We start from the raw sequence: 27,987 nt of genomic DNA, 5'->3' as shown, positions 1-27,987 counted from the left end.
AAACATTTTCTAAAGAATGCCAAAGGGTTAAACATGCTAAGACATCTCATAAGACTTATACCCCTATATAATTAGTTCCCCAGGGCTCTACACTTGGCCTACTCCTTTTTTCCTTCGCTCCTACTTAGCTTACAGTGCACGTTGTGAGCTTGTAGGCCGGCTATTTTCTTGTTCTTGTTCAAAGCTGTATAGTGCAACTTTGTTTTGTAGTGAATACACTTTAGACCCGTGTTCAAATGCAGGGTAGGACAGTAAAGTTACGTAGTGCAGCCTCAAGTACAACCCGAACCCTCATAATCCATGAAATAAACAGACAGTAGACGGAAGTCATTTTAAAAGCCTATCGCAGCTCAGTTTAAATTAATCGACGGCAACAAAACACCACAGCCTTGGAATCGGTTTGTTTCCCCCACATGTAAACTGACATAATTGCATTTTTTTGTATCCTTCTAGATATCATACATTTTTCATTTGATATAAGTACTGTAGTTTCACTCTTGTCAAACTCATCTTCTGTCTTCATGAAGCGGGGTGGGGTGGGGAGGGGACAGTCTGTGCATGATGATGTAGCATGTCTTTCTGCTAGTCTTCACCGGCACCGCTTTGAACCCCGCTTCAACTTAAAAAGCCCCAACAAGTAAACCGAAGAACCGATGAAAGAGATGGGCCTCGCGGCATCAGGAGATGACAGGTGTTTCTGAAAAGGTGCTTTTGGCTGTTGTCGAAACAAACAAATGGTTCTCAAAGTGGGGTCCAGGGACGCTGAAGGTTCCTTGAGGGGGTGCAAACAGACCCTTACATGTCTGTAACTCTGAGAGTGTACAAATAGTCCATTTGGTTCCATTTGTAAACTCTTAGAGTAATGGGGCGGGTCCTTCCTTGATAATAAAACGTTTGAGAGCCACGGCAATAGAATGAAATAACCAACAATGCTGTACATTCAACATACATACACACACAGCTGTACATTCAACAAACAATGCAGCACATACAACACACACACAAGTTTGGGTTCAAGTGAGAGCAGTCCGCCATCTTGTGTCTTTGTTTGTTCCGTATCCAAGGCAACAACTAATCGAGGAGGGGTACGGACACGCCCCTCCCCCCAGGCTCTGACACACTGGTAAGTCCCGCCTCCGTCCAGAACTGCCCTCTCTGGTGCCCCACTGTGTCTGTAACGGACAGGCGGCGTGGTCCAGTCACAAGTCAGACCAGTCTGTAACGGACAGGTGGAGTGGAGGCCAATCACAGGTCAGACCAGAGGACAGCCTTGCCTTGCTTCTCCACGCTCACCACGTAGGTTCCTGACGGTGACCAGGACACAGAGTTGATGGCCGAGCTGGAAGACACCCAAAAACATCATCATCACAAACTGGCCTTTACTGCTTTTGATCCATCCATCCCTGACATTTCCTAACTTTAGAGGCAAGGCCTCTAGTGCCAGGGAAGATGTTTACAGCTCTAGCAATGATTCCCAACTATTTTAATTTCAAGGACCCCCAGATTGAAATGCATTAGGCTATGGACTGCCATTTAATAGCATGTCTCTCTGAGACTCCAATTCTATAGTAAAATCAATGTTAATTCAACTCTGAGAGTGTACAAATGGAACAATTTGGTTCCATTTGTACACCCTGAGTTACATACCCATCAGGGTCCATTTGGTTCCTAACTATCATTTAGCTGGTGATCCCCTGGAACTCCCTCAAGGACCCCTGGGTTGTCCTCGGACCTGACTTTGAGAACCAATGGTGTAAGGTGGTATTGTTGCGTAGCCAATAGTCCGGTGCCAATCTCGTCCAGGAACGCGATAAGATTTATGGGATTTATGCGGCCGCTGCTGAGCGAAAACACTACATATCCCATGATGCAACATCAGTTAGTGTCTAATCCCCACAGGCTCTTATTCATTGTTGATGCAAAGAAACAGCTTTATCTCGGAATCTATTTCCGAAGAGAACGCCTTTTTATTCACGCGACACTGGGCCGGGAGGATCGGCTGCCGTTAGGATTTTTCATTTACGTGTGAAAATAAACACTCGGCCGCCATTACAGACCGTCAATTTCCACAACATGACCCCGATTGTGGCTTCCGGGGGTCTTCCAAATAAAGCGCAAGTGAATGGCAGCACTCTATAGCCAAATAATTACCAAAATAATGGCATCCCAAGTGTTAATGAAAGTTCACCTGTGGTTCTTGTCCAGGGTTCTGTCCACCTTCCCAGTGAGAACGTTCCACACGTACAGGGTTCCATCAGCAGAACCTGCCGCCACGTAGCAGCCGTCAGGGCTGGTCCAGGATGTGAGGGAAACATTGATTAGGATCAATACTTTAAATGGACCAGAGAAACATTTATTAGGATCAACACTTCAACACATTAAGACCGGGAACGCATTATTACGCATTATTTTATGCTTTAACTATTAAAAAATAGCAGAAACACAAGTTCACAGTGCAGCACCGAATGCCACGCTGCAAGCTTGTAGATCTGCTATTTTTGAAAAATCTTGAACATTTGGGCAAGTCTTTGAATAGTTTGACCCGATTCTATCCTTATGTTTTTTTTTCCATGTTTCTATGTTAGTGGTTCTCAAACTTTTTCATGTCAAGGAGCCCCAAAATGAAAATCTCAGAATATTTAGTTCCAGGGACCCCCAGAAGCAAAATTTGAGTTACAAACCTTTGCTCTAAAAATACATAGGTTCAAAGATTTGCACACATTTTCACGACTTTTCAAAGATAGCAGATCTACAAGTTCGCAGCGTGGCACTCGGTGAGCTTGTAGATCTGCTATTTTTCAATAGCTAAAGCATAAAACAATTCCAGGCCTAAATAGGTTCAAGTTATTCACAGAAATATGAAAAAGAAAAAAATACTTTCACTCACCTGAATGTTACTCTGGTCCAATCTGCGCCACACTTGAAACCCTGCGCACTGCACAAACACATTTATTATTTTCAGTGGGTTAAATTAAAAGGAAACTTCCCCAAATCCCTTTGTTCTTGTGTGAAGAGATAAGAGTAGGAAAAATAAAACAACAAGTGTAAAACAACATATTTGGGGTGTTTCCCTGAAGTTCCGAACAGCCTTCACTGAATATGTGTGTGCCAATCCATGCTTCATTTTATAGAAGTATCTTCTGAAGTTTTGTTGTATTCTATGCTAGTCTGGCCAATTCAAATACTCATATATTGAAATTATAACTGCTTTTCAGTTTGGAGATCACTTGACTAGCGTTTTGACCAATTCACGCTGCCATCGCTAAACCTCCCCCTTATTTTTTTTTGTGGATCTGCACTGATCTCAGAAATAGATCCTATGGAATCCTCAAGACTGAAATCAGTCCCCAGGACTGAGAACTTTAACCCCTGTTGAGGTGGTATGAAAGCAATGCGTGTCCAACCTGAAGGACTGTCTGATAGCGTTGGTTCTCAGGTCGATGATCTTGAGCTGGTCGTCCCTGGAGCAGCTCAGCAGCTCCGTTCTGTCGTGGTTCAGGTCCAGAGACGTCACTCTGCCCTGCATCTCCAGCTCTCTGACTATGCTCTCCGCTCTGCGCGCACACACACAGTGGGTCTTTAAAGTTTTCTCAAGAGGAGAGTAGGACAGCTGAGAGAGAGCGTAGGAGAGACAAACAGTAGGACAGCTGAGAGGGTGACAGTCTAGGAGAGAGACAGGTCTTGACTAGGTACAGACTTAGAGAGCAGTCTTGCAATCAAGAAAGGACGTCAAAGGCATACCTGGCTCCCTAGAGAAAACAGACTTTGCATCCGGCTACTGCACACAAAATGAAGTGGAAACTGAGCTACACTTCCTAACCGCCTCTCCACTGTACCAAGACATCAGAGACACATACTTCCCACAGATCATAACCACCAAAGGAGTTTGAAAACATGACCAAAGATAAAAACTATTAACCATTGTATATACTCCTGCTCTGCCTGCATGCAACCTTGATACACGAAAACTGTTGCACTCCTTTCACTTGTACATATTTTGTTCTGATTGTATCTTATTGTATTGTGTACACTTCTGCTTTGGCATATGTTTTCTCATGCTAATAAAGGCCTTTGAATTGAATTGACAGTAGGACAGCTGAGACAAACAGTATGACCAGCTGTAAGGTAGACAGTGTAGGGAAGACGGGCAAGGCTGATCTCACCTTATGTCCCAGAAACGGACTTTCTTGTCAAAATGGCCGCTCATGACACACTGCTCAGTGCATACGATATCGTTGCAGCTGGAACCAGCAAACACTGTCTTCATACCTGGAAGACAGACACAACCATAATCACACACATTGTCTGGACAGACAAATGGTAATTTGACAAGAGGACAAACACATGGTACAGTTATAAGAATCCCAGTCCGTTCGCCCAAAATCCTTTTCGCCTCGGCGCTATACTCGGCTAAATGGTAAATGGTGCATTTATATAGCGATTTTATCCAAGGCGATTTACATAGATTGTGCATTACATTCACCCATTCACGCACACATTCATACACCGGTGGCGGAGGAAACCATGCAAGGCACCAACCTACTCACAAGGAGCAATTAGGGGTTCAGAGTCTTGCTCAAGGACTCTTCGACATTAACTCAGGTGGAGCCCGGATTCGGATTATAGTAAAACATAAAAAGCAGCCCCACCGAGCGGTCAGCGAGAGGTCAGCAAAAAAAAAAGGGGGGGAGAAAGGGCTTTTGGGCAAACAGACTTGTTACCAAGTATAATAATTGTTTCGTGTCATAAATGTGTCTCCCTGCCATGTACCAGGGGTTTCCTGATAGGACCAGGTGGTTGGGAGTACCATGTGGCGTAATGGACCATGGGCAGCAGTGTTTTTCTTGCAATACAGTTGTGAATAGTTTGTAAACTTTGTTTCACTTAAAATTCTTCCAAGTCATACTTTACACATAGTGTAACATTTAGCTCAATCTATCTTTATTCCATTGGCTAATGACTTGCATTGATCTGTATAAACAACTCTGAAATCTGAAAGAAGAAATGCAACAAGATGCTTTAGGATAAACCCTAAATAGGAACATTCACAAAGGTATTTTTACATTCACAAGTCAGGTAGATTCTCTCCCCCGTTTGACAGTTAGTGGCAGTCTACTTCAGTCAGTCTAATTTGTTTATATGATAAGCACTTTTGATTTTGACCAACTACAGAAAACATAGTTGATATAGAGTGCGCCTATAGCTTGCACAGACTATGGCCATTGAAGCTGGAGTACATGATCTTGGTTTGAAGTATACTGAAGCTATTACAATTGTAGAAGCAGATATGAAGCTCAGGAAAAACCTACTACTACTCAAAGTAAATGAGTCTCAACACAGTGAACATTACAGAAATCACATACAGACTTTGCTGCGGAGGTCCCAGAGTTTGAGCGTCCTGTCGTAGCTCCCGGAGACGATGCGAGCGTTGTCCAATAGGAAACGAGCCGAGAGGACCTTCCCACTGTGACCCGTCAGCGTGTGCTGGAGGACGGACACACACACACACACACACACACACACACACACACACACACACACACACACACACACACACACACAGTCAATAAGTAGCTATTATGAGAATTTCTGATTCATTTGTGTCAATTTAAAATACAATCAGTAGTGATCATTTACACCAGTGGTTCTCAAAATGGGGTCCGGGAACCCCAGGGGTCCTTGAGGGGTTACAATCGAGGTCACTGATTTAAACCATAGCCAGAGGTCTCAGTAGCAAAGGTGAGATCATTTAGCCATGCCCTGTCCAGCATCCTGGTTGGTTATTATGTGGGATGTGCATCAAAGCCAAAGAGTCAACAGTCTCTGACTCAGGCCTACGGTAACTTACATCCAGTTTAATGTCAGCAGCCCCTGGGTGCCAGCACTGCATCACTAGGGCATGCTGGGTACAGAGAGCAGGGGCTGCGGATGCTGCGGCAGGGCTGTAGGCCTCAGACCTTTTACATAAACATCACTGACCATCTGCTGCAGGTTTAGCTTCTCACATTCACAACAAGAGAAGGAAACAGTCTGAAACTGGCTCTTCAGAGTCTCAGTTTTGTCGTTTTGATCAGTAATTTTTGGTGGCAGTCAGTGAGCCACATTTACTATGGAAACCTGCACTTCCTGAAACAGTTCCTGTAATGCTGTTGTGTCGTGCTGCCCTGTAACGCTTCTCTACAATAGAAACAACTGCTCAGTCACACACACACAGCGAGTGCCGACTGTCAGTCTTACGTTTTGAGACCTCCACGTCTCGACTCAGATTGACAACAACCTCCCGTGGAAGGAGGAAGAGAATAGATGGAACAGAGATATTTGTTGCGCTAGTGTTTATTAAGTGCTCTGGTGTTTTCTACAAACTGGGATTGTGTTTGCATGATTTATGCTTGTGATGCACACTCAACGTGAATAACGATCTAAAAAATCGTCACGCATCACAGTTTTGTCTGTGGAGAGGACCAGGCTAAACGTTTCAGGGTAGCGTGAGCAAGCCGCGAGCGGCAGTCAACCTGCAGGTCGAGACACCCTGGCGGTCGCCCCTAGCCGTCTTACTGGTAGATATTAACTAGTTAAAGTGTGTTCAGCATTTCATTTGTACTCACCCTCAGCCTGTAGTCGTCTACAGTCCAGATGCGACTGGCAAAGTCATTAGAGGCTGCCAGCAGGTACGTACCCTGTCAGGAAAAGACAAATGCACATTGTTGACTCAACGCGACATCTGATGTCAACTGACACTTCACTTGCCCTGTCTGTCATCCTAATGGACAGACACTATCATAGCAGCAGATGTACAGTATCAACTTACAGCGCTGTCAAACTCGATGCTGGTGATTCCAGCGTTGCTGCCCGTCAGTGCTCCTTTGGGCTCACAGCGACCTGCACGCGCATACACACACATGCACACACAGACACACACACACACATACAGACAACATACGAAACAATGAGAATGAAAAGATTCTTCAAAAGCGATATTTACTTGATACACGTTTAAGGTGGAAAACTTTCAGCACACAGAAAAGGTTCAACGAATTCCCTTACAAAATAAAACGCATTGTAAAAGCACCATTCAGTTCAGCTTCTCCTGTGTTTAAGGTCTCAGCTTGAAAACTTGAGATCAGCTCCCCAAGACCCCTCCCCGACACCCCGACACTCCTTGACGATTGGTTGTGTTGGATGTCAGTCATCACTCTGAGCCAGTAGGGTCTCTTAACTGTCTCACATTGTGATGTCACATCCTGTCATGTCAGCAGCCCCCCGGGGCCAGCAGTGCACCACTAGAGCATGCTGGGTAAAGAGAGCAGGGGCTGCTGGGAGCCAGAGGGCAGGTGGGAGGGGCTTGTGTGGGTAATCAGACCTTTTACAGTTCATCATTGACCTTATAGGTAAGACTGACAGGATGTGGCGGTTCAAATCCACAACGACTTAAAATTACAACTGTTTTTGTCTGTTGGGTTTTTGTCGCGTGTTTCCTAAACCCACCAGGCTTGAGTTAAGACCCGCCTCGCGGAAACGCTAGGACTTCCAGGAGTGGCTGAAATCCTTGCCGGACACATGGAGGGTGGATAAAGTCAGACCTAGTAAAGGCATGAAGACAATCTTAAAACTTGTACTGAGAAAAGCTTGCATTTGCACAATGCACAGCTAATAATTTGTCTCTATAGTGCTCAAAATAAACTGTGCTAAAAAAACGTACTTTGTACTGTGCTTAAAAAAGGGAGACCTGGTAACTTTGCTAAAGAGAAAAACGTATTGAGAAAGCTATTAATTTGTCACTCAAATGTGCTCATAAGTTAAATTGTTATACTTTGGAAATGGCTTTGGGCATATTATGCTGCGTGTATTATTGTAATGGATCAGTAAGTAGGTAGTAGGTATAGTATTGCTTTGCACTAAGAGTACTATATGCACTTTCATACTTAAAATTATTGAGGGGGGCGTTTCCGCGAGGGTCTTAACTCAAGCCTGGTGGGTTTAGGAAACACGCGTTTTTGTCTGCCTTGTGGTAAAGAGTGTCTGCCCTGAGACTAGTCAGGGTTCAATAACCCTTCCAAGTCAATACAAATTATACCCAATGGGTATGATAACATGCCCAATAGAGGGATGCCAGGATGAAAGTGGCTAAGCTGCTTTGATCGTTTGGCATTTAGGAGCATCATCTGTCTATACTTGAATAAAGGGCCGTGGAAACCAAACCACACATAACAATGACGACATTAAGTGTCGCTTTGCTCACAGAATACATTTGCTTCGACTTTGACCTAAGTGGCCCTCTGACCTTTTCACATGCATCCAATGAAAAGGACAGCATCATGTGATGTGAGGTGTTTTTAGATTGGCTACCTGCCACTAGGGATGGGACGTTAAGCGATATTATCGTGACAAAAACACTCACGATAATCGTGTTGTGGAGATTTAGTCTTATCGTGAAATCGTCCTCCGTCATGCACAGCCGATCTACAAGATCGGCTATTTTTTGGCAAATGTCGCGCCCCAGGATAATGGATGTTAGGGATATTTTGATTATCGCGATAATATAGAAAATCGCGATTTCTTTGGTCACAATAATCGTGATATGAAATGTTCAAATCTTTAGGGCTGTCACAATTACTACATAATCGTCTAATCGCAATCATTTTTTTCAAAAATAGTGGAAATAACAGATCTAGAAGCGTCACAATGCGTTGCGACGCATTGTGAGCTTGTAGATCGGCTATTTCCACTATCAATGTTCTTTTTCAAGTATAGTGCGACGGATCCGAAGGGACAAAGCGAGTTCGGTAGACGATCACATGGTGCGCGCGCCGCTGCGGGGGCCGGGACACTGGGTCCCGCCCCCCCTACCCAGGGTCCTTTTAGGTAGGTCTGCCAGGAGGTCATTCATGTTGCGCTATCTGCTGCCCCGCCACCACTCCAGCGCCACCGTCAGGTTCTGCTTCAGACCCCCCTGGGGGGTCTAGGGTCATAGCTTGCTGTAATAAGATTATGCCCTCGATACTCATGGCAACATGGGGATCGTGGGACAGCGAGAAATGGCCCGAGGCAGAACCCATGCCAATCTAATGCTCTTACTTAGGTCATAGCTATAGATATTATGCTGTCTTTTATAATGGTGCTCACTGTTTGCCATGCTGTGTGACGCTTGCCTGCTGCCTCCATTCTTGTCTAATAAAGTATACCTAAACCTAGTGATTGTCTCCTGAAATAAAGTTGTCAAATATGTAAGTCATTTCTTTGTATATTTAGGTTATGTGTCATATTATCCGCCATGTGCAAGGAATGTAATTGTCAACGACAGAAACACAATTAAAATCGTTAATCACAATTATTTGAGTGACAATTAATCGTCATGTGAAATGTCATAATCATGACAGCCCTGCCGTACATATCGTCCATCCCTAATTGTGATGTGGCGGGCTGTCACGATTATGACATTTGACATGACGATTAATTGTCGCTCAAATAATTGCGATTAACGATTTAATTGTGTTTTTGTCAATGACAATTACATTTCTGTTTGGCTTTTAGGCTTTGAAGTTGCACATGGTAGATATGACACATAACCTAAATATACAGAGAAATTACTGACATATTTGACAACTTTATACTTAAAAAAGAACACTGAAAGTGGAAATAGCCGATCTACAAGCTCACAACGCGTCACGATGCGACGCGTTGTGAGCTTGTAGATCTGCTATTTCCACTATTTTTGACTCTTTTTTAAATATATGAAAGTTTTTCAACATGGAAGCTATTATGACGATTATGAAAAATAATCGCGATTATGTCAAATAATCACGATTTGACGATTATGTAATAATTGTGACAGCCCTAGGTGTTTTTAGATGGTTTACCTGCCACCACCTCCCACAGTTTGACCCGCCGGTCCATCCCTCCGGTTGCTAGGAGACGGGAGCCTGGACTGAACCTCACCGCGTTCACCTCTCCATCATGGGCTTCCTGGAACACACACACACACACACACACACACACATCGCTGAAAACCAATTCAACCAACTTATGAAAAGCATTTTTTTTTCATGGTTTTTGGTCTCAGATTGAAAACTTGGGATCATGTTCCCTAAGCCCCTCTCGCACACCACCCCGACGCTCCATGCCGATTGGTTGTGTTGGATGTCAGTCATCGCTCTTGAGCCAGTAGGGTCTCTTAACTGTCTCGCACTGTGATGTCACATCCTGTTATGTCAGCAGCCCCCCGGGGCCAGCACTGCACCACTAGAGCATGCTGGGTAAAGAGAGCAGGGGCTGCTGGGAGCCAGAGGGCAGGTGGGAGGGGCTTGTGTGGGTAATCAGAACTGGTACAGTTCATCATTGACCTTATAGGTGCATGTTTTTATTGACAGTGTTTAACTCATTTACTGCCCGACAAGTATGCCGAGTTATATAAACGTGTCCGTTCCGCCTATGACGAGCTGTCAATAGGCTGTAATCACTATAAAACAATTAGAGTATGATCGCCGATGCGCCATTATTTTTTCTCTATAGAGCCACACTATCCACATGAACCGGATACGGATGTTCCCAGAACGGAAACAGGGGGCGGGACAACCAACCACAGATATAAAAAGCTAGCTACCTCATCTGCCGCTGCAGTTCATTGGCGCGACTGGTAAAACAGGGCTGGCGGAAGTGCATAACTGTGGAACTGTGGAAGGCACTCTGCCCTCTGCAGTGGGAAAGAGGGAGTCCTGCATCTGATCCTTCAGAATTCCAGAAGCTTGCCAGTCCTCTTTTACCAACATCCCAGAGCCGAAGGAAGCGTCTACCTTTATATATATGCAATCAACCCCCTGTATCCTGTATACAAATGTAATTCACTTCCTCGTTACGCAACGAGGAAGTGTGCGGATGCTGGGCTCCGAGTGGTTAGACCCGCCCCTCTTCGCATCCATTGGTTGCTGTGCCTTGGTTGGACAAATATCCTCTTTCCACTAACATTGAAATAACGTGTTTTTCAGTTGCTTCGTATTCATTATTCTGTGTATTCAATTCTCATTTTTAACTTGGTTTCAGTAAAAAGGAACCCCTCGGGTGCAGTTTAGTGACTGGGGAATGTTTTTAAATGTTTTTATTTATTTCTCCAAAAATTATGTTTTAGCAAATTCAACATTAACAAGGCTGAACCAGGGCGGAACAAGGAAGAAAGAGCCTGCTGGTTGGTCCAGTCAGGGACCAACCAGAAGGCTGACAAAGGGTCACAAGGCATTTAGGATTCAGAGCAGTGTTGATTTTGTTGACTAAAACCACGACGCAAAATGTTTGTCGACGTCGCGTTTTTTTCAATGACGAAAACTAAATAATAACTAAGCTGTGATGACTAAATATATTGACAATTTAGTCAACACTATAAAAACTAGACGAAAACGTTAAGGAGGGACTAGTGGAGAAGAGTCATTTTATGTTTGGTTGCTCTCAGTTGTTGCGTGCTGTAGATCAGCTATTTTCAGCACACAACCAAGTGTAAAATCAGTCATTACGATGCCATCAAGGCCTGCCAAAATACATTTTAGTTGACTAAATCAACTGTAGATTTAGTTGCCTAAAAACTAGACTAAAACTAAAACTTTTCAGGTGTCTAAATTATGACTAAAATTAAATGACATTTTATTCAAAAGACTAACTAAAACTAAATCAAAATTTGCTGTCAAAAACAACATTGATCCAGAGGGGAAGGGAAGTGGAATGGGTGGAACTTCTACTCACAAAGACGTGCAGGGCGGTGGAGGGGAGGCGGACATCTGCACAGCCTCCCGACGGCGTCTCCGGGCAGTCTGGAGACGAGCTGAAGGAGTTGGCCCCTCGCCCTCGGCTGCAGAGACGGACGGACGGACACCACATCATTCATTCTCACTCCTCAAACACCCAACATACAGCGTGTAACTACTGTACTACTGTGTCAAATGTCCCGACGTGATTGAATCCGTTTCTTCCTGCACACTTTTCATTTAATCACTTTCAATCCGGCGTCCCTATTTTAAGCATATCATTAAGGGGAAAATAATATGTTGACTGACAGGAAATGGAGAGAGTAAAGCCTCTATCAGAGTCGGCACCGCGGTGGAAGGCTATCCACCGCGGTGTAGTCTTTTTGAGTCATAAAACTACAACGTTACGTCATTCCTCGCGGTGAAGAGCTTTCCACTGCGAGTCACACATCAGACAGACACATCTCTCCGTTTTTACTATCAGACAGACAGGCTCTTCACCCCGTTCACTGATTGGTCGACCTGGACCAGTCAGTCACGGTGAATAGGACTTCACCGTGACTGACTATGATGGCCTCCACTTATTTTCTGACTTGAGGTGGAAAGCTTTCCACCTCAAATTTGCGGTGGATAGCTCTTCACCGCAGACTCTGATAGAGGCTTAAGGGAATGACATGCAGCAAAGGTCCGCTGGGATTGGGAAATAAACCTGGGACTCGCTTATGTCAGGCTACATGAGAGCCCATATATTGTACTCGCCAATAATTACTCGGGAGGGCCACGCTAATTTTAAGCGGCACAATGGAGACGTCGCGACCACGTTAAAAGATAAGAAAATAATACCGTGGTAGGGGAGCCTAAAAGCAGTCAATGAGTTAATCATGAAGATGTATACATTGTTTCCCCAGGCACAAAAGGGGAATGCACAACATAAACATCAGTCATCAGCCTACAATTTTCCTGATCGCCATGTCCCTACAAGAAGACATGCAATCTTGGATTCAATTCAGCTCATGTCTGCATCAATATGAGCCTTCATGTACCTGTACCAAATGTTTGGCAATATCACTGATATAATAATATAATGAGTAAGGTTTAATGTTTAAAAACTGGTAAAGGGAGTTAAATGTATGAATGTACAGTAGCTTAGTGAATGTCCACGGCAACATGTCAGAAATAATACGAATAATATTCTGTTAAGCAAGTTTTAACCCGATTATGCTAGTCCTGTATGTTCACATGTTGAGATTGTTTAACCTTATGAGCCCCAGTGTCCTTACAGTATTCTGGGGGAAACATGCTGCAAAAGCCATTGCAGTTGAGCCATTTTTAGCTCAAGGGTTTAGTGCAGAGAGGAGTGGGAAAAGGAGGGGGGCTATTATAGACCTCTGGGGGACAGCTGTCAACAAAGTACATTAGTGGTTAATGGTTTAATGCTGCGTTACTGCTGCACCTTCCTTGTATGAACTTTAAGCTGACTGACTGTTGTGAAGTCTATCACAACAACACACACACTACACACCTGACTGTACAAACACATCATGTGACTTCACAGTGACACACTTCTTCATAACAGTCCACTAAAGTGCTTACCATTAAGAGTTGAAAAAGAATGTGAATAATAAGGAAGTGAACTGGTGACTAGCAGAGGAACATCATATACGCCGTTTAGACATGGAAATGTATTGTTTTTGTATGACCTCCCGCAGACGCTAGGCGATCACACCTTAAACTCATAGTACAGAGACGCCATAAACACCTCAAATGGTTAGCCAATTAAATTCATTCTGATGCATTCTGATATCAGGAGTTGGTCTGGTTGGGCTCTTTCTTACCTAGGGATGGGCAATATACTGTATATCATTATATCCATAACGTGATATGAGACTAGATTATCTGGATTTTGCATCCAATATTGTAATACGATTATTTATAGTAAGGTTATGTATTTCTGGTTTTAAATCACGCAAGCCTTATTTTATACTCACGTGTCGCGAACTTGTATCACAATATACAAGTAACACTCCCTTAGGTCGAGTAGCGACCGCAGGGGGTACCAGCTAATTTGACTATTTAGACTTGCCTATTAAATAAAGATTTTTAAAAATGGCAAAAAAGAAACACGTCAACATATATACATATGCATATGAGACATGGTGGGGGTGGACATTAATTGGCGATAAATATCACATGCAGGCGAGCATAACTGCATGTAAACTTACAAGCAAGGCCACTTGTGGCCTCAGGTCATGCCTTTTTTTTTGAGGAGCACAAGTCCAAACTGAGGGGCAACAACAGCCATGGCCTTCGTGGCCTCCCTGAAATTCCTGCCCTGGTTACAATATCAACAAAGGTATTTAATATATCGCCTGTCCCTACTCTTATAATGTAGCTATATTGTCTGTTGGGTGAAACCTCATGTCCAAAACTGTTACTTTTCAGGATTCAAAAGCAACAAACGTTGCAGATCTACAAACTCAATCGCCTTTGTGTAACGTACTAGGGCAGGGTTCCCCAATAGGCGGCCCGCAGGCCGCACTCTCTGGCCCCCACCAACCCCAGTAATAATGTTGGTATAAGAGCAGCAACAAAACTAGTATATCGTCATTGTCGGGTGGAAAACCTGTATCTCAAAATGTGTACGTTCTTTCGCAAGGTAAAGCTCTGCTTCATCATACAAGGCCGTCGCACAAAAGTAGTGAAAACAGCAGATCTACAAGCACACAACGTCTCGCACCCGCGAGGCGTTGTGTGCTTGTAGATCGTCTGTTTTCACTAGTTTAAATCGTTTTTAAAATGATAAATGCAAAACGAACGATTTTGGACATACAAGATTTTCACCCGACAACGACGATATGTGAAATGTCGCTGGAGTAGCGGGAACGCCACCGTCGCCCCCTGCAATGTTGTGGCCCTCGGCTTGGTACCCAAGACATAATTCAGCCCTTGGGGAAAACTAATCGGGGAACCCTGTACTAGGGTGTTTATTTAGGGGGGGAAAAACCCCACAAAAACGATAAGAGGTTTTTGCCCGACAAGCAACTATGTCTAGTGGAGTTAGATCATTTCCTCACACAGACACATGTTCACCTGTAGTGTGGTGGGACGAGTCCAGGATGAACACAATCTGACACGCTGCAGACAGACAGGTAGGTAGACAGACAGACAGACAGACAGACAGACGGAGATAGAAAGTCAGACAGAGTGCACAGACAGATCAGACAGACGGGGGGGAGGTGAACAGTTTAACTTGCATACCCAAACATGTTGGAGAGAGAGTCTAGAAGACCGCCATGGGGACCGCCAGGGGGAGTCTGAGACATCCGTTTACTAAATAATAAAAACAGTAAAACACCAGAAAACATCAGTATTCAATAAAGAGTGCTTCCATTTCAAAACCTGGTCATTTTAGGGGGGGGGGGGGGGGGGGGACAGACCTCAACTCAAGTCAGAGGATCACTTGACAGGAATCTTTGGCAGGAGGTCTAAACTTGTTGGAGAAGTTAGACACTTAAACCCGCTCATCTTTTAGGTCCGTAAGGACCCGTGTCGGTGAAACATCTCCAGAGGAAAAGGGACAAGCAGTACCAACATCTGATGTCTGGTTACATCAACATTGCTACTGCACTCATATCTATAAATAAAATGACATTCAATAGTACTTGCATATTTAAAGCATAATGGAGTGCGCAACAATGACTTCTTTGTTCTTTTAACCTGGGGTTCTTTGTCAGTTGTCTGCACCTTGCAGCCGTTTAATTTTTCATATTTTCCACCTTTGTGGGCCAAGACAGAAAGAGGTACAAACTATATGATGAACATAGCACTGAACTCAAAAGAAAGAAAACTAGCGAGCAGGTCAGGTATAACAAGGGCAGAAGTGAACTGGACTCATATAGGAAGCACTGCTGCACATGGTCCAGCTGGTATGAGGCCCAGGCAAGCCCCCAGAACCCAGGGCTAGATTTGAAGCAACCCCGATGGTGGCCAAAGTTGGAACTGCAGCCTAAACGCGCATTTTGGCCCCGCCCCCTCCACTCCAGACAATCCTTCCTCTGAGCGGAGAGCAGCGTGACGTCATTTGTGGTCTCTAATAGAGACCAATTTCCCCCAGAATGCACCTGGATTAGCTACATGCTAGCACGTAGCCGTTGCTTCAAAACGCCACTGAGCACTTGCATTGAAATGATAGTGGGGGCGGGGCCGGTCCGCTCTCTATTGTTTATATACTCTATGGGCCCAGGTAGCATCAACTGGTGTCAACACTTCTCTCCACAGGAAAATAATGCCACAACTTCATAGCAATAATCAGTATGACGCCCCCCAAAGAGATTAACTTTTGGCCTGAAGAGATCAAATGACAAGGTTCACAATAAGATCAAATTACATTTTAGACATCTACGGTGGACATGGTGTTTCAAGGACCTCCAGTTTAAAATGCATAAGGCCATGGACCCCTATTTGACACAAAGCTTTATCTCCAACTCAGAGTGTACAAATGGAACCAACAAGGGTTGTTGGTTTTAGTATAATCTCAAAGTTACAGATCTGTAGGGGTCACTGTTGAGAAGCGGTGTATTAGACCGAAAGTGCTCTACCTATGTGATGTAGATCCTGACCTGGACGTTCTGCTGAGAGGCCTGTTGGGCGACGCCTCCCCCGAGGGTTTCCCACCGTCTTCTGCCAGGACCTCGATGTCATCGTCCCTGAGAACATGAAACCAGTGACATCACCACCACGACCTCATGCATTTATCGTATAATCTTAAACTGTTGCAATAACAACTGGATCCCGACCGATATATTGTCGTTGTCGGGTGGAAACCTTTTATGTCAAAGACCATTCGTTTTGTATTTATTGTTTTAAAAATGAACTAAACTAGTGAAAATAGCAGATCTACAAGCAGATGTAGATCGGCTGTTTTCACTCCTTTTGTGCAACGGCCTTGTATGATGAAGCAGGGCTTTGCTTTGCGGAAAAAACGTACAAATTCAGTGATGTTACTAGGTTTTCAATGTAATGGGTCCCAGGACCCACAGGTGGTCATTCAAATGGGTCCCAGAAAAGTTTTATGAGTCCTCAACATAAAGTTTACGTTCGCAAAATGGCGTCGGACATCGGTGGAATCGAAACATTGACGTTTCTATCGCCTGTTTAAGACTTTCTACGTGGATTTTATTTGTGTTAACGTAGGGTAAAGTAGGATGCTTTCACCCATGAACAATGGTGGCGTCTGTGAATTTTTTCTTTCTTTTACCGCGACGCGGTAAATTATTTTAACATGGACTCCAATGGAGGCGCATCCCCGGGACCCCAGGACCATGACATGAATGAGTCCCTGGGTGACTTGAATTAGTTTTTGATGCGGGATGCGCACGTAATGACATCACTGAAATTTGAAACTTGGGAGATACGAGGTTTCTGCCCGACAGTGACGATATACATGTTTGTGTTGTCATTTTATTTTTTGACAACATCTGCAATTTGTCCACATTTTTAAACACGTTCACAAAGCTGCACTCACTGGTCGATGGGCAGAGGTTCTTTGGCAGCATCAGCAAGATCCTTCTGAAGTTTGGCTTGTCTGCGTCTGAAGTAAGTAGCACAATAATATTACCATTATTATTCACATTCTGTACATACACAATCAACAAGCATTTTTTGCATTCATGGTTTTTGGTCTCAGATTGAAAACTTGGGATCATGTTCCCCAAGCCCCTCGCACAACCACCCCGATACTCCTTGCTGATTCCTTGTGTTGGATGTCAACGACTGAGCCAGTAGGGTCTCTTAACTGTCTCACACTGTGATGTCACATCCTGTTATGTCAGCAGCCCCCCGGGGGCCAGCAGTGCACCACTAGAGCATGCTGGGTAAAGAGAGCAGGGGCTGCTGGGAGCCAGAGGGCAGGTGGGAGGGGCTTGTGTGGGTAATCAGACCTTTTACAGTTCATCACTGACCTTATAGCTACATGTTTTTATTGACAGTGTTTCATTCGTAACATGAAATTACACCAGGGTCACCAGTTTAATCCAATCGGGAAAGAGAACGCCTTTATCAGCATCAATTGTTTAACGTTCCAACTCCCAATTTTATTTGCACTTGCGTGCGTGCATGTGTGTGTAGTACAGGGTTTCCCAAAGTGGGTGCTGTGGCACCCTAGGGTGCCGTGATGCCAGTCCAGGGGTGCCTGAGAATACTTTGATAATATTTGGAATGCATCAATATCAATTCAGTTATGCGTTACATCTACCTCAACACTCTTCACAAAAAATAGCCGATCTACAAGCTTGTAGATAGTCTATTTTTGGTGAACCAATTCCCCACATAATAGGGATGATCGGGTTCAAGTGGTTAAACATAAGTATAAAAGTTATTTTCACTCTGTTCTAATGGAAACAGATATTTCTCCGTAACATACAGTATCTCAGGTGGAAAGATGTGCATATTTATGTAGTGCAATATGATATTATGATTCTAAAAATGAACAGTCTAATTCAGGGGTGCCGTGGATGAAAAGGTAATTTACCGTGTCAAAAAGGTTTGAAAACCCCTGGTCAGGGTTCCCACACATTTTTTACCAATTAATTTCAAAACCTTTTCCAGAATATTTAACTCAATATCCAGGACTAAATAACAATAATTCAGCTCAATAACGCTTACTCCTATGTGCAATGCCCAAAGACAGGTAGTGTATGCCAGTGGTTCTCAACCTTTTCAGGCCGTGACCCCCGAAATAATCATGCTGTGTTTCCCCTACATGCATTAAGCAGTGGCGGGCCGCCGCTGCTTCAAATAGGGCCGCCACTGTATGATTTTCACTTTCAATTTTTTTTTTTTTTTTTAAAGATTTTTTTTTTTTTTAAGATTTTTTTCCCCCCACAACAATGTAGCGCTCATGTGAAGCATAGCGTTCTAACTTCTCTCGCTTACATACGGTTGGAAGGAGATGTATAATGTCTAGTTTCTCCCCCTCCCCTCTCTCATTCATCCAGTCAGTCAGTCCGTCAGTCAGGCAGCAGCCTCGTCATGCTGAGCACCTCTGATTCTGAGCTGGCTACGTCTTTGCCCCTCGTTAATTAGTATATTTGCTACTGGTGTGTACAATTAAAAGATTTGGGCAACACAGTCTCAGATAAAAGCAGTGCCTCAGCGACGGGTCTGAATCATGTAGTTTACCGCTGTTTGGCAATAGTAGGCTTACTTTTCGCATGCTAATGAGAGCTAAGTTAGGGTGACCATATTTCCAGCCACTCAAACCGGGACGCAAAACACTGTTGCCTAAAACTGGGACCCTAAAAGCAATGCGCACGTTACCGCGCACGCGCGTGCCCATTCTCTAATGTTTGTGCACACGCACACACGCACAGCAGGGTTGCATACAGGCAGTGAGTGATTGACAAACAGCCTCAGCGTTGAATTCAGACACGCAATGAATGTGTTCCTTTTTTCTGATTGGTTAGGGTGGGCATGTTTTCATGAAAAGAACATGATAAATGTCTATGCAACCACTGAAAACAGCTACTATTATTTTAATTCTGGTGAAAACCGGGACAATTTTGAAGTGAATGTTGAAAACCGGGACATATTAGTGTTTTAGAGATATTTGTCGGGACACTGGGACACGCAGCTTGAAAACGGGACTGTCCCGGGTAAAACGGGACGTCTGGTCACCCTAAGCTAAGTGCTAACACGGTTGTCATTCTCTCACTGGTTAGATGCATGCATCACCACCACTGTCATTAGGCAACAAACATTGTTGACTAGTCAGAAATAAACTTTGCTGTTGTTCTTTCATACATGCACACACAGAGTGTATAGCAGTGGTGTAAAGTAACTAGTAGTCTACATTTACTTTACAAGTACTGTACTTAAGTACTATAGGAGTATTTCAAATTCTCAATACTTTTACTTCTACTCCACTACATTTATGACATGATGGCTATACGCAAATAGCCGATCTACAAGCTCACAAAGTGACGTGTTGTGAGCTTGTAGAGCTTGTAGATCTGCTATTTTTAAAGGATTTTAAATTTTTTATACATTTGGAAACTGTTATGATTACTGAGAACTTTTACTTTTAGTACTTAAGTTTATTTTGACACCAATACTTTTGTACCTTTTTCTTATTCCACTATTTTTTTTATTCCAGACATCTACTTGTAAGTTGTAACACAGTATGTCTACATTAGAATGTTGATACTGTACTTTTTCCACCACTGGCGAGTAGGATTGGTTCTCAAAGTGGGGTCCGGGGACCCCGAGGGGTCCTTGAGGGAGTTCCAGGGGGTCCCCAGGCCCCAGCCAAATGATAGATAGTTATGAACCAAATAGACCCTTATGTTATGGGTCTGTAGCTCAGAAGCCCCCCCCGCTCTCCGCAATTCTCCCCCACTCCTTCAGCTTCTGGCTAGGGGAAACACTGTCATGTTTTAACTGGGGACCCGGCACCCTGACAAGAACTTAGAGTTGAGGAATTTTGTATAACACGGTTCTATTGTGAAAATAGCCGATCTACATCTGCTATTTTCACATTTTCTGATATATATATATAATATTTGACAATTTGGCCAATGTTTAATTTGTCATTTCAGAGTTATTAACAAAATCAATAACCAAAGACAATGCATAGCTTATTTTTTCCAGGACCTTCCAGGAATTTCATGACCGTGGGAACCCTGGATATCATGATTCTAAAAGTGAACGGTCTAATTCAGGGGTGCCGTGGATGAAAAGGTAATTTACAGGTTTGAAACCCCCTGGTGTAGTACCTGGTATCCTTCTCGTTCTCAGCGTTCAGTTTGTTGGCTTCCTGGGCCTTCTCAGCCATCCATCTGGACACCAGCTCCTGGTTGTCCTCCGTGGTTCTCCTCAGCTTCTCCTCCAGGGCACTGAAGGTGATCTGGAGGGCGTCGTATTCATCCTTCAAGGTCTGGTTGGCTCGCTCCAGGTCCTGAATAATACATAGCATTACGTTCAACTTCTGTTATAATCACACATACTGTAAATGCACAAGACAATGAACCTCGAAGGGAAAGGTTTCATGATCCACAGACAACAGAATATGGATATTTTTCTAATCGCACATTTTGTCGGGCGATTGGCTTACAGCCACGCAAAGCTGGAGATTTCGGCCGCTAAACCGGATAAACAACTAAGATTTACATAAAAAATATCCGATTCAGTGGATCTGTGTAGGCATGGAATTCTTTAGACCTAGATATTTTTGTCGTGTGGACCTAGATATTTGTCTATGCAGATATTCAAAAAAATCGGAGTTTAGAAAAAGAACCAGATTAGTGTAGCCTTGGTCTAAATATAGCAGGAAAAACAAATAATTACTTGTCTGTATGTGTAACTTTAGTTGGTTACAGTTACCTGAAGGTATCTCCTCGCTATAATTATCTTAGTTATGTAGTTATAGTTACCTGAAGGTATCTCCTCACTATAATTATCTTAGTTATGTAGTTATAGTTACCTGAATGTATCTCCTCACTATAATTATCTTAGTTATGTAGTTATAGTTACCTGAAGGTATCTCCTCACTATAATTATCTTAGTTATGTAGTTATAGTTACCTGAAGGTATCTCCTCACTATAATTATCTTAGTTATGTAGTTATAGTTACCTGAAGGTATCTCCTCACTATAATTATCTTAGTTATGTAGTTATAGTTACCTGAAGGCAACTCCTCAATTCTTTGCATTCTCCCTCTAGGCTAGCAATCTGCTGCTGGTACTCCAACATCCTAACACACAAAGAAATAATTTCCATTTGCAATGATTCATTCGTTTGTAATTTGTTGTAACAAATGCCACATAATAGTTATGCCATGATACAGGACAATGTTAAAATCAATATCAAAACGCCTCATCTTAATTAGATAAAAGTAATGATTATTAAAACATGAATAGGTTTTAATCTCAGGTACAGGTACAGGTACAACATATTTCTTTGCAGTGGAGTTCTGGCAAGGTGGCCCTGCCAATGTCAGCGATGTTGACGTATGATTAAGAGACCAAAGTGATTGTGTATAGATGGATTATGTCTACAGTGTGCATGATGTACTGTGTGATTGTGTTGCATGCACATGCGTGCGTGCGTGCGTGTGCGTGCGTGCGTGCGTGCGTGCGTGTGTACTAACTTGGCTTCATTGCTCTGGATCTCCTTGTCCTTCAGTGTGATTTGGTTGTTGAGCTCTATTACACTCGATGCCAACTGGAACACAGAGCATCAAACAACACCAACGTCAAACACCTCAGATGTTATGGTTCCTCATGTAAACAAAGAAACAGCTACAGTAGACATTGTCTGACTGGGATAAAGACTTTAAGTAGGTGGGAGTGGCCATTACATGGTTAGGTATTCAGGGCTTAACTCCACAACATGTGGAAATGTTCGTTGAAGACCACACATGGCTGTGGTCCAAGTGCAATAGAGAATATTTCAACCCACAGCTGAGAGCATTAATGCTTTAATCATTAAAGCATTAATGTTTAATACTAAAAGTTAACAATGTCATTGCTCTTTTAAGGCATGAAGGACCACCCATCCTAGCTATGGGAAAGCTATTGCATGAGCATTATAAAACAACATATGTACCACCACCTGACACATGCACACAAGACAGACAGAATTCTGACCTCTCCTCTTTTCTTGTGCAACTCTGTCAGTTCCTCCTGATGTTTAATTCTCATCTGTGACATTTCCTGCTGCAAAGCCTCGTTCCTGCCCGGGTCTGACCCCACACTGTGTGGACAAACAAAAACAAAATGAGGATGTTGCTCAGCATGACCAAAGGAAATAAAGGCTCCGTACTGGTCAGGACAAGCATGACTTGGCAGGACAAGCACTGCCCGTCAATATTTCCTGGTGAAATAATTTATTAATTCTTCAGGCTAAACCGTGAAGGCATCTGTCATTTCAGATTTTTCGTTGTCCATTAAATAAATACCAAATATTCAAGCTCAAAGAACGTGTCATCGCTTGTACATTTGCAATTTCTGACAGAAAGGGTTGTCCATCCCTGGGTTAATAATTTTTAAGGTCATTTAACAAACTAAAATCAACAAAATAAATCATAGACAGCTCCCACATAAAATTCCCTCTCTCATGGAATATAAATTCCATTCAAATGCCTCCACAATTTTATAATAACCCTGTCGTCCGGGAGACCGATTGCCGTCTGCTGTTCAACTTTCCAGTCATGTGATCATTCCACACATAGTCACTTAGTAACAACCAGAATGCAATCTCACCAATTATTCCATGCCACTTCTCATTCATTGTAATGCTATAATAGTAGACTACTTGTTTTTAATAATACATGTATTCATTGTGCATTCATAGGGTCCATCCCATGACCCGAGTATCCATATGCTACAGTAGTGGTCCCCGAACTTTTAATACCAGATTGGCCAAATTGTAGAATATTAAGAGGCAAAGATTTTGAAAATAGCCCATTTACAAGCTCACAACGCCTAGCATGAGCTTGTAGATGGGTTATTTTCCCCAGTTCAAACACGATTATTTTGGGGGGGTTGGGTCACCGTCTGAAACGAGTAGGGCTGGGAGTAGGATGATGTTTTGCCACAGTACCAGGTTCAACAAGTCAATGATGGTCAGATTCATCATCACACTTTTAATGGTGTTCTTCCCCTTAATGTTGCTCAAACAGATACTTGAGAACTGCCCAGCGACCGTCGGTGAAAGACTTTTCTCTTGGCTTCCGTTTGACCGCTCATTTCTACATTGGAGAAAGAACGGCTTCGATAAGAGCCTCCGAGAATCAGGTCATAACTTTCATTATGTTCTAAACAGGAACAGTTCAATAATCAAGGTTCTAAAACTGTAGTTAACAACACAGGTGAAGGACAAAGCATTGGTCACGGCTAAAATTGTGAAGTCTCCTTTCAACGATAATGTATTCAGTTTCAGTTAAATAATGATTAAATGTATATATAGAAAATTGCCATGTGAAACTGCTGCACTGGAACAAACATGGATATGACATGACTCATCACTGGCTTGATGACAAACCAACCAGTTTCGCTTTAGTTTGAGGAGCTTCATGGGAAGTATAATTGTCTGTACATAACATACTGTATCAGAGCTGATCAAAGCGCATTTTAATTGATCTTTATCAGTTATATTAAGCCCAGTGCACTTTACCACAACACATTCCATTCACTTTAGCCGTCAACTTGCAGTTGTGAGGCAGAAACATGTTTCCCATTTGGCTGCGGCTAAAATATCTGTAGTATGGAGCCAGATTACACCTCCACCTGAATCCTGGTGTGCGTTGCGGTCGTCGACGCACCGAAAATAGCTGATCTACAAGCTAATCGTGTCACATGCTGCGATGTGTTGACTTGCGACCTTGTAGATCGTCTGTTTTTTGTGCATGCTACTGGTGCGCAACTAAGCATAAATCACACTTAATCCTACCGTCTTCTAATTCTACAAATAAAATGAAAACCAAAATATAATCAGTTTAGAGTGCTCATGGCCTTGCTCCAAAAGAAGGAAGTGACCAATATCATTGCATCAGCAAAGCCTGCACCAAAACCTCAAGTCAGCGAATGATGTCTTGAAATATATTAATTCGCGAAAAGCAAGGGGTGAAGATGACAGAGGCTGACCTCAACATGCTGAAACCATTAAAGCTGAACTTTTACCTGGATTCATGTCCCCTCTGCGCGTCATATTTATCTGTCTGATAGCGCTCTGACAGAACAGTCTGCAGGTCTGACTTCTCCAACAGACGGTTGTCTGAAGAAACAAGAGACGTAAATGGAATAAATGCTTTGATATTTAGAGTTGTCCAGTCTTGAATCGTGGACAACTGTTCAGGTTTTCCTTCCAAACAAACACCTCACCAGCTGATTTCACTGATTGACACCAGCTGATTGCATCAGTGATTAGAGCTGGGCTCACTCTACGGGATAATCGGGGAGATTTGGGGTTGGAAACACCCCTTCCGATCATGGGGGCGTTAACAAGTTTGAGATGGTTGAAGCCGATTATCTACATCAGATTATCCTTCAGTGTGAGAGAAGTTCAAAGATAGTACAATCGTACAATCTTAAAACCTCCCTATCTGCTCACAGACCAATGCTGAGTTCACACTAGCGGCGAAAAAGCGACAGGCAACAAGTCACTTAGCTACATGAAACTGAGGCCAGACTCCTGTCGCTATGTGACAAGCTACAAAAATGTCAACTTGTTTCAGTGCCCTCTCACTTGTTGCTGCCACACAAAAGCTGCGTCTCAAGTCCTTAAATCAAATCCTAGTTCCTAGTTCCTATTTCCTTGCTTGTATGTTAGTCAAGCAAGGAAAACAAGGAAATAGGAACGTGCAGGAAATAGGATCTAATTTAAGGACTTGAGAAGCAGCTAAAGAATTGCACACTTGACAGCATCAATGAGAGAACAATTCAATGGCAACACTTGTCGCTGTTAGTGTGAATGCAGCATTAGGAGAGTGTTACTTTGGAGATAAACTTCCATTATTAACCACAGACGAAGGATTGACTGAGATTGGTTGGTTGGTAGTTGGTTGGTTGGGTTGGAATGAAAAACCTGCATGGTACACGACCAGACAGTTTAAATAAAGCAGAAGTTCACCAAGTCTGAGTTCCATGTCATTATATATATCAAATGATGTGATTTAGGCAGTTTCCCTCTCAGCTGTCCTATCTGTCTCACCTACTGTCTGCCTCTCTGCCTCTCGGACTGAACCACACAACGAGCAGTCTGCCGATCCTAGATTATCATTTCTCCAACAAACCACAGTGGTGGCAGTAAGGTTTCCGTCTCAGCCCCACTTTAGCATTAAATGATCCAGTGCCAACTGGTGTTTAGAATGTTGGGTATGTTTTTCGCTAAGGTAGACTGCCAAATATTGTTCCATTGTTACAAATCAAGCAATCCTTTGTTTTGCCCAACTAGATAATAGCATAGTTCTTCTGGTTGAAACGGGAACAACCGACAAACTCCAATGTCCAGCATTACTCAGCCCAATGTCAGTCAGCATTTCAGACCATGCTGCAGTGATGATGCACTCCCAGCAAAACTACATCACGGTACAACGTCCAACTGTTGGCAAGAAACCGCGTACAAGCTTATTAAAGTACCTGCCAGACCACTATATCACAGTGAAAAGTCCCTCCTACACCGTCTCCAGCTCTCATGGCCTACCATCCATCTTATACACCGTCTCCCTCTAAGCTGTGCCACTCGTACTGTCCATTTCAGCTGTCTTGTCTCTCCTACACTGTCCCACTCATGATGTCCGTCTCTTCTACACCGTCTCCCGTTCACCTGTCCCACTGTCTCTCCTACACTGTCTCTGTCTGAGCGGTCCTACAATCTGTCTCATACACTGTCGCCGTCTCAGCTCTCCTACTGTCCGTCTCTGCTCTACTGTGATGATATTATATGTGTAAACAGAGAGTGAACAAGCAATACTTCTAGGAAAGAAGAATTACGTTTGTTGTGGAACATTAGGAAGTAGGAACATGTGCAGAGAATGATGTATGGTGAATCAGGACAGTGAAATGGATTCTCCTGTTGTAGACCACTGTGTATAAGTAGTAGGCAAAACAAAGCAATGATGACAACACCCTGGTGGCCGGTGTTAGCTTGTTGTGAGAGATCATACTAACATTGGTGGATGATTTCTTCAAAGGCGTGTCGCTGAACTCTGTCTCTCTGTTTCAGCTGCTCAGCGATGTGTCTTTTCCAAGTACACTCCACACGCCGCTCCATGGCCACCTAAACACACACACACACACACACACACACACACCAGAACTAATGAAAAACATGCAACAAACATCACCATGACCACATGTGATATCTCACTATGTAAAATCACCACCGTGCAAATGTGCAAATTTAAAATATGATCCGATTTCTTCACACTGAAACTTTACAGAAACAAACAGACACTTCATGGTCAAGTCATTTTGCTTTAAGAGAGAGAGTCCAGCCCTGTAGCTAATCGGCCTCAAGGAAACAATTTCACACACACAACGGATGCGTATAAAAAACAATGAAATGAGAGAAACAGACACACACACACACACACACACCAAAACCGAACCTCAAGCATGTATTCTGTGTGTCATGGTTTTAATCTGACATAAATTCTCCTCATATTGAGTCGAGATTGCTCAGAAACTCCATTCCATTTACTCCATTTACTCAGGGCTGCCAACCCTCCTGGATGCAGTAGGAGTCTACTGGATTTTGACCACAGCTCCTTCTGGACAACTTTAACATCAAACTCCCCAAAATTCCCCAGAACACAGGAAATTACATCTACTGTGTTAAAAAGATCATGGCGAAGGACCCCCAGACTCCCCACTTTGGTGGGCGACTGTATTATAGAAATATCCAATTAAGTAATGGATGGCTATTAGATCATGGGTCTTACATTGCTTCAGTGATCAAATCAATTTCTGTATGCCTACTTTTTATGTTTTAATGGCTTAAAATATACCCATAATTTTCAAATGCTAGGAAAGCAAGCGTCATAAAAACAAATTCAACAGAACACAGGAAAATACATCAACTCTGTTAAAAAATAGTTTCGAGGGGAAGGAACTGGATTCCCATTCTGACAGTGCAGCAATGTTGGCAGCCCTGCATTTACTAGAGCAGTGTTTCTCAAAACTTTAACATTTCAAGTCTCTGACAGTGTACAAATGGAACCAAATGAACCCCTCAGGGGTTCATTTGGTTCCATTTGTACACTGTCAGAGTTACAGACATGTATGGGTCGATTTTTAGACCCCCATAAAGGAACCCACACAGTCCCTGGAATCCACTTTGAGAACCACTGTACTGTATTTACTATCATACTAACCAAGTCACTAGAAATCAATTAGGCTTAATTTAATTATAGGAGCAGCAGTTTGTTTACTATCTGGCTGCTGGCAACCAGTCCACAGCAGCAGCGAAAACAACACGAGCCGTGACTTGACATGATGCTACGTTAGCCTAGCGTGCAAAAAAAGCTAAAGTCGCAACGCCCCAAAGCAGAGGTAAATTGTGATACGTATTAGAACACCTTCCAACTTACTTTAATACACCATCTAAACAAAGAGTGCCCGCGCTGCTCGCTGTGCTGTCAATGTGCGATACAGCTTCTTTATTGAGGAGAAATGAGAGGAATAAAAGTCACTAAAGAAGCTTTCTATCCAGCATCTGTCGCTTCGTTCGACTTCACGTCGTCCATCTTGGCTCCGACGCG

The 27,987-nt window shown here is 43.2% G+C and overlaps 1 protein-coding gene across 4 annotated transcripts; it reads right to left on the bottom strand.

Moving 5' to 3' along the window:
- Positions 1-41: 41 nt before the first annotated feature.
- Positions 42-27,958, bottom strand: atg16l1 (ATG16 autophagy related 16-like 1). Of its 4 annotated transcripts, none has more exons than XM_080731257.1 (21): positions 27,817-27,958; positions 26,396-26,504; positions 24,407-24,500; positions 22,373-22,478; positions 21,874-21,947; positions 21,408-21,477; positions 20,501-20,682; positions 17,254-17,319; positions 16,328-16,435; positions 14,988-15,059; positions 14,820-14,864; positions 11,728-11,833; positions 9,858-9,963; positions 6,809-6,879; positions 6,606-6,677; positions 5,364-5,484; positions 4,164-4,269; positions 3,405-3,554; positions 2,888-2,935; positions 2,189-2,290; positions 42-1,339 (listed from the first exon to the last, which is right to left on the bottom strand). In XM_080731257.1, the coding sequence occupies exons 2-21, from the start codon at positions 26,496-26,498 to the stop codon at positions 1,246-1,248; spliced, it is 1,896 nt and encodes a 631-aa protein (XP_080587383.1). In that variant the 5' UTR covers positions 26,499-26,504; positions 27,817-27,958; the 3' UTR covers positions 42-1,245. The 4 variants fall into 4 exon arrangements, with proteins under 4 accessions (XP_080587383.1, XP_080587384.1, XP_080587385.1 ...); XM_080731258.1 differs by having other exon boundaries at positions 16,349-16,435; XM_080731259.1 differs by lacking the exon at positions 14,820-14,864.
- Positions 27,959-27,987: the final 29 nt, after the last annotated feature.

Source organism: Nannobrachium achirus (assembly GCF_963921795.1).
Source record: "Nannobrachium achirus genome assembly, chromosome: 8".
Lineage (NCBI taxonomy): Eukaryota > Metazoa > Chordata > Actinopteri > Myctophiformes > Myctophidae > Nannobrachium > Nannobrachium achirus.
This window is presented reverse-complemented; position numbering and strand designations above follow the sequence as displayed.

What these genes read in the sequence shown, in the direction of transcription:
- atg16l1 (XM_080731257.1), bottom strand. Translation starts at nt 26,498, where the DNA reads ATGGAGCGGCGTGTGGAGTGTACTTGGAAAAGACACATCGCTGAGCAG. An exon ending in TGAAGAAATCATCCACCAAT is followed by an intron (nt 24,501 to 26,395) that starts GTTAGTATGATC and finishes TTGTTTCTTCAG; the next exon opens with ACAACCGTCTGTTGGAGAAG. An exon ending in GCTATCAGACAGTCCTTCAG is followed by an intron (nt 2,936 to 3,404) that starts GTTGGACACGCA and finishes GTGTTTGTGCAG; the next exon opens with TGCGCAGGGTTTCAAGTGTG.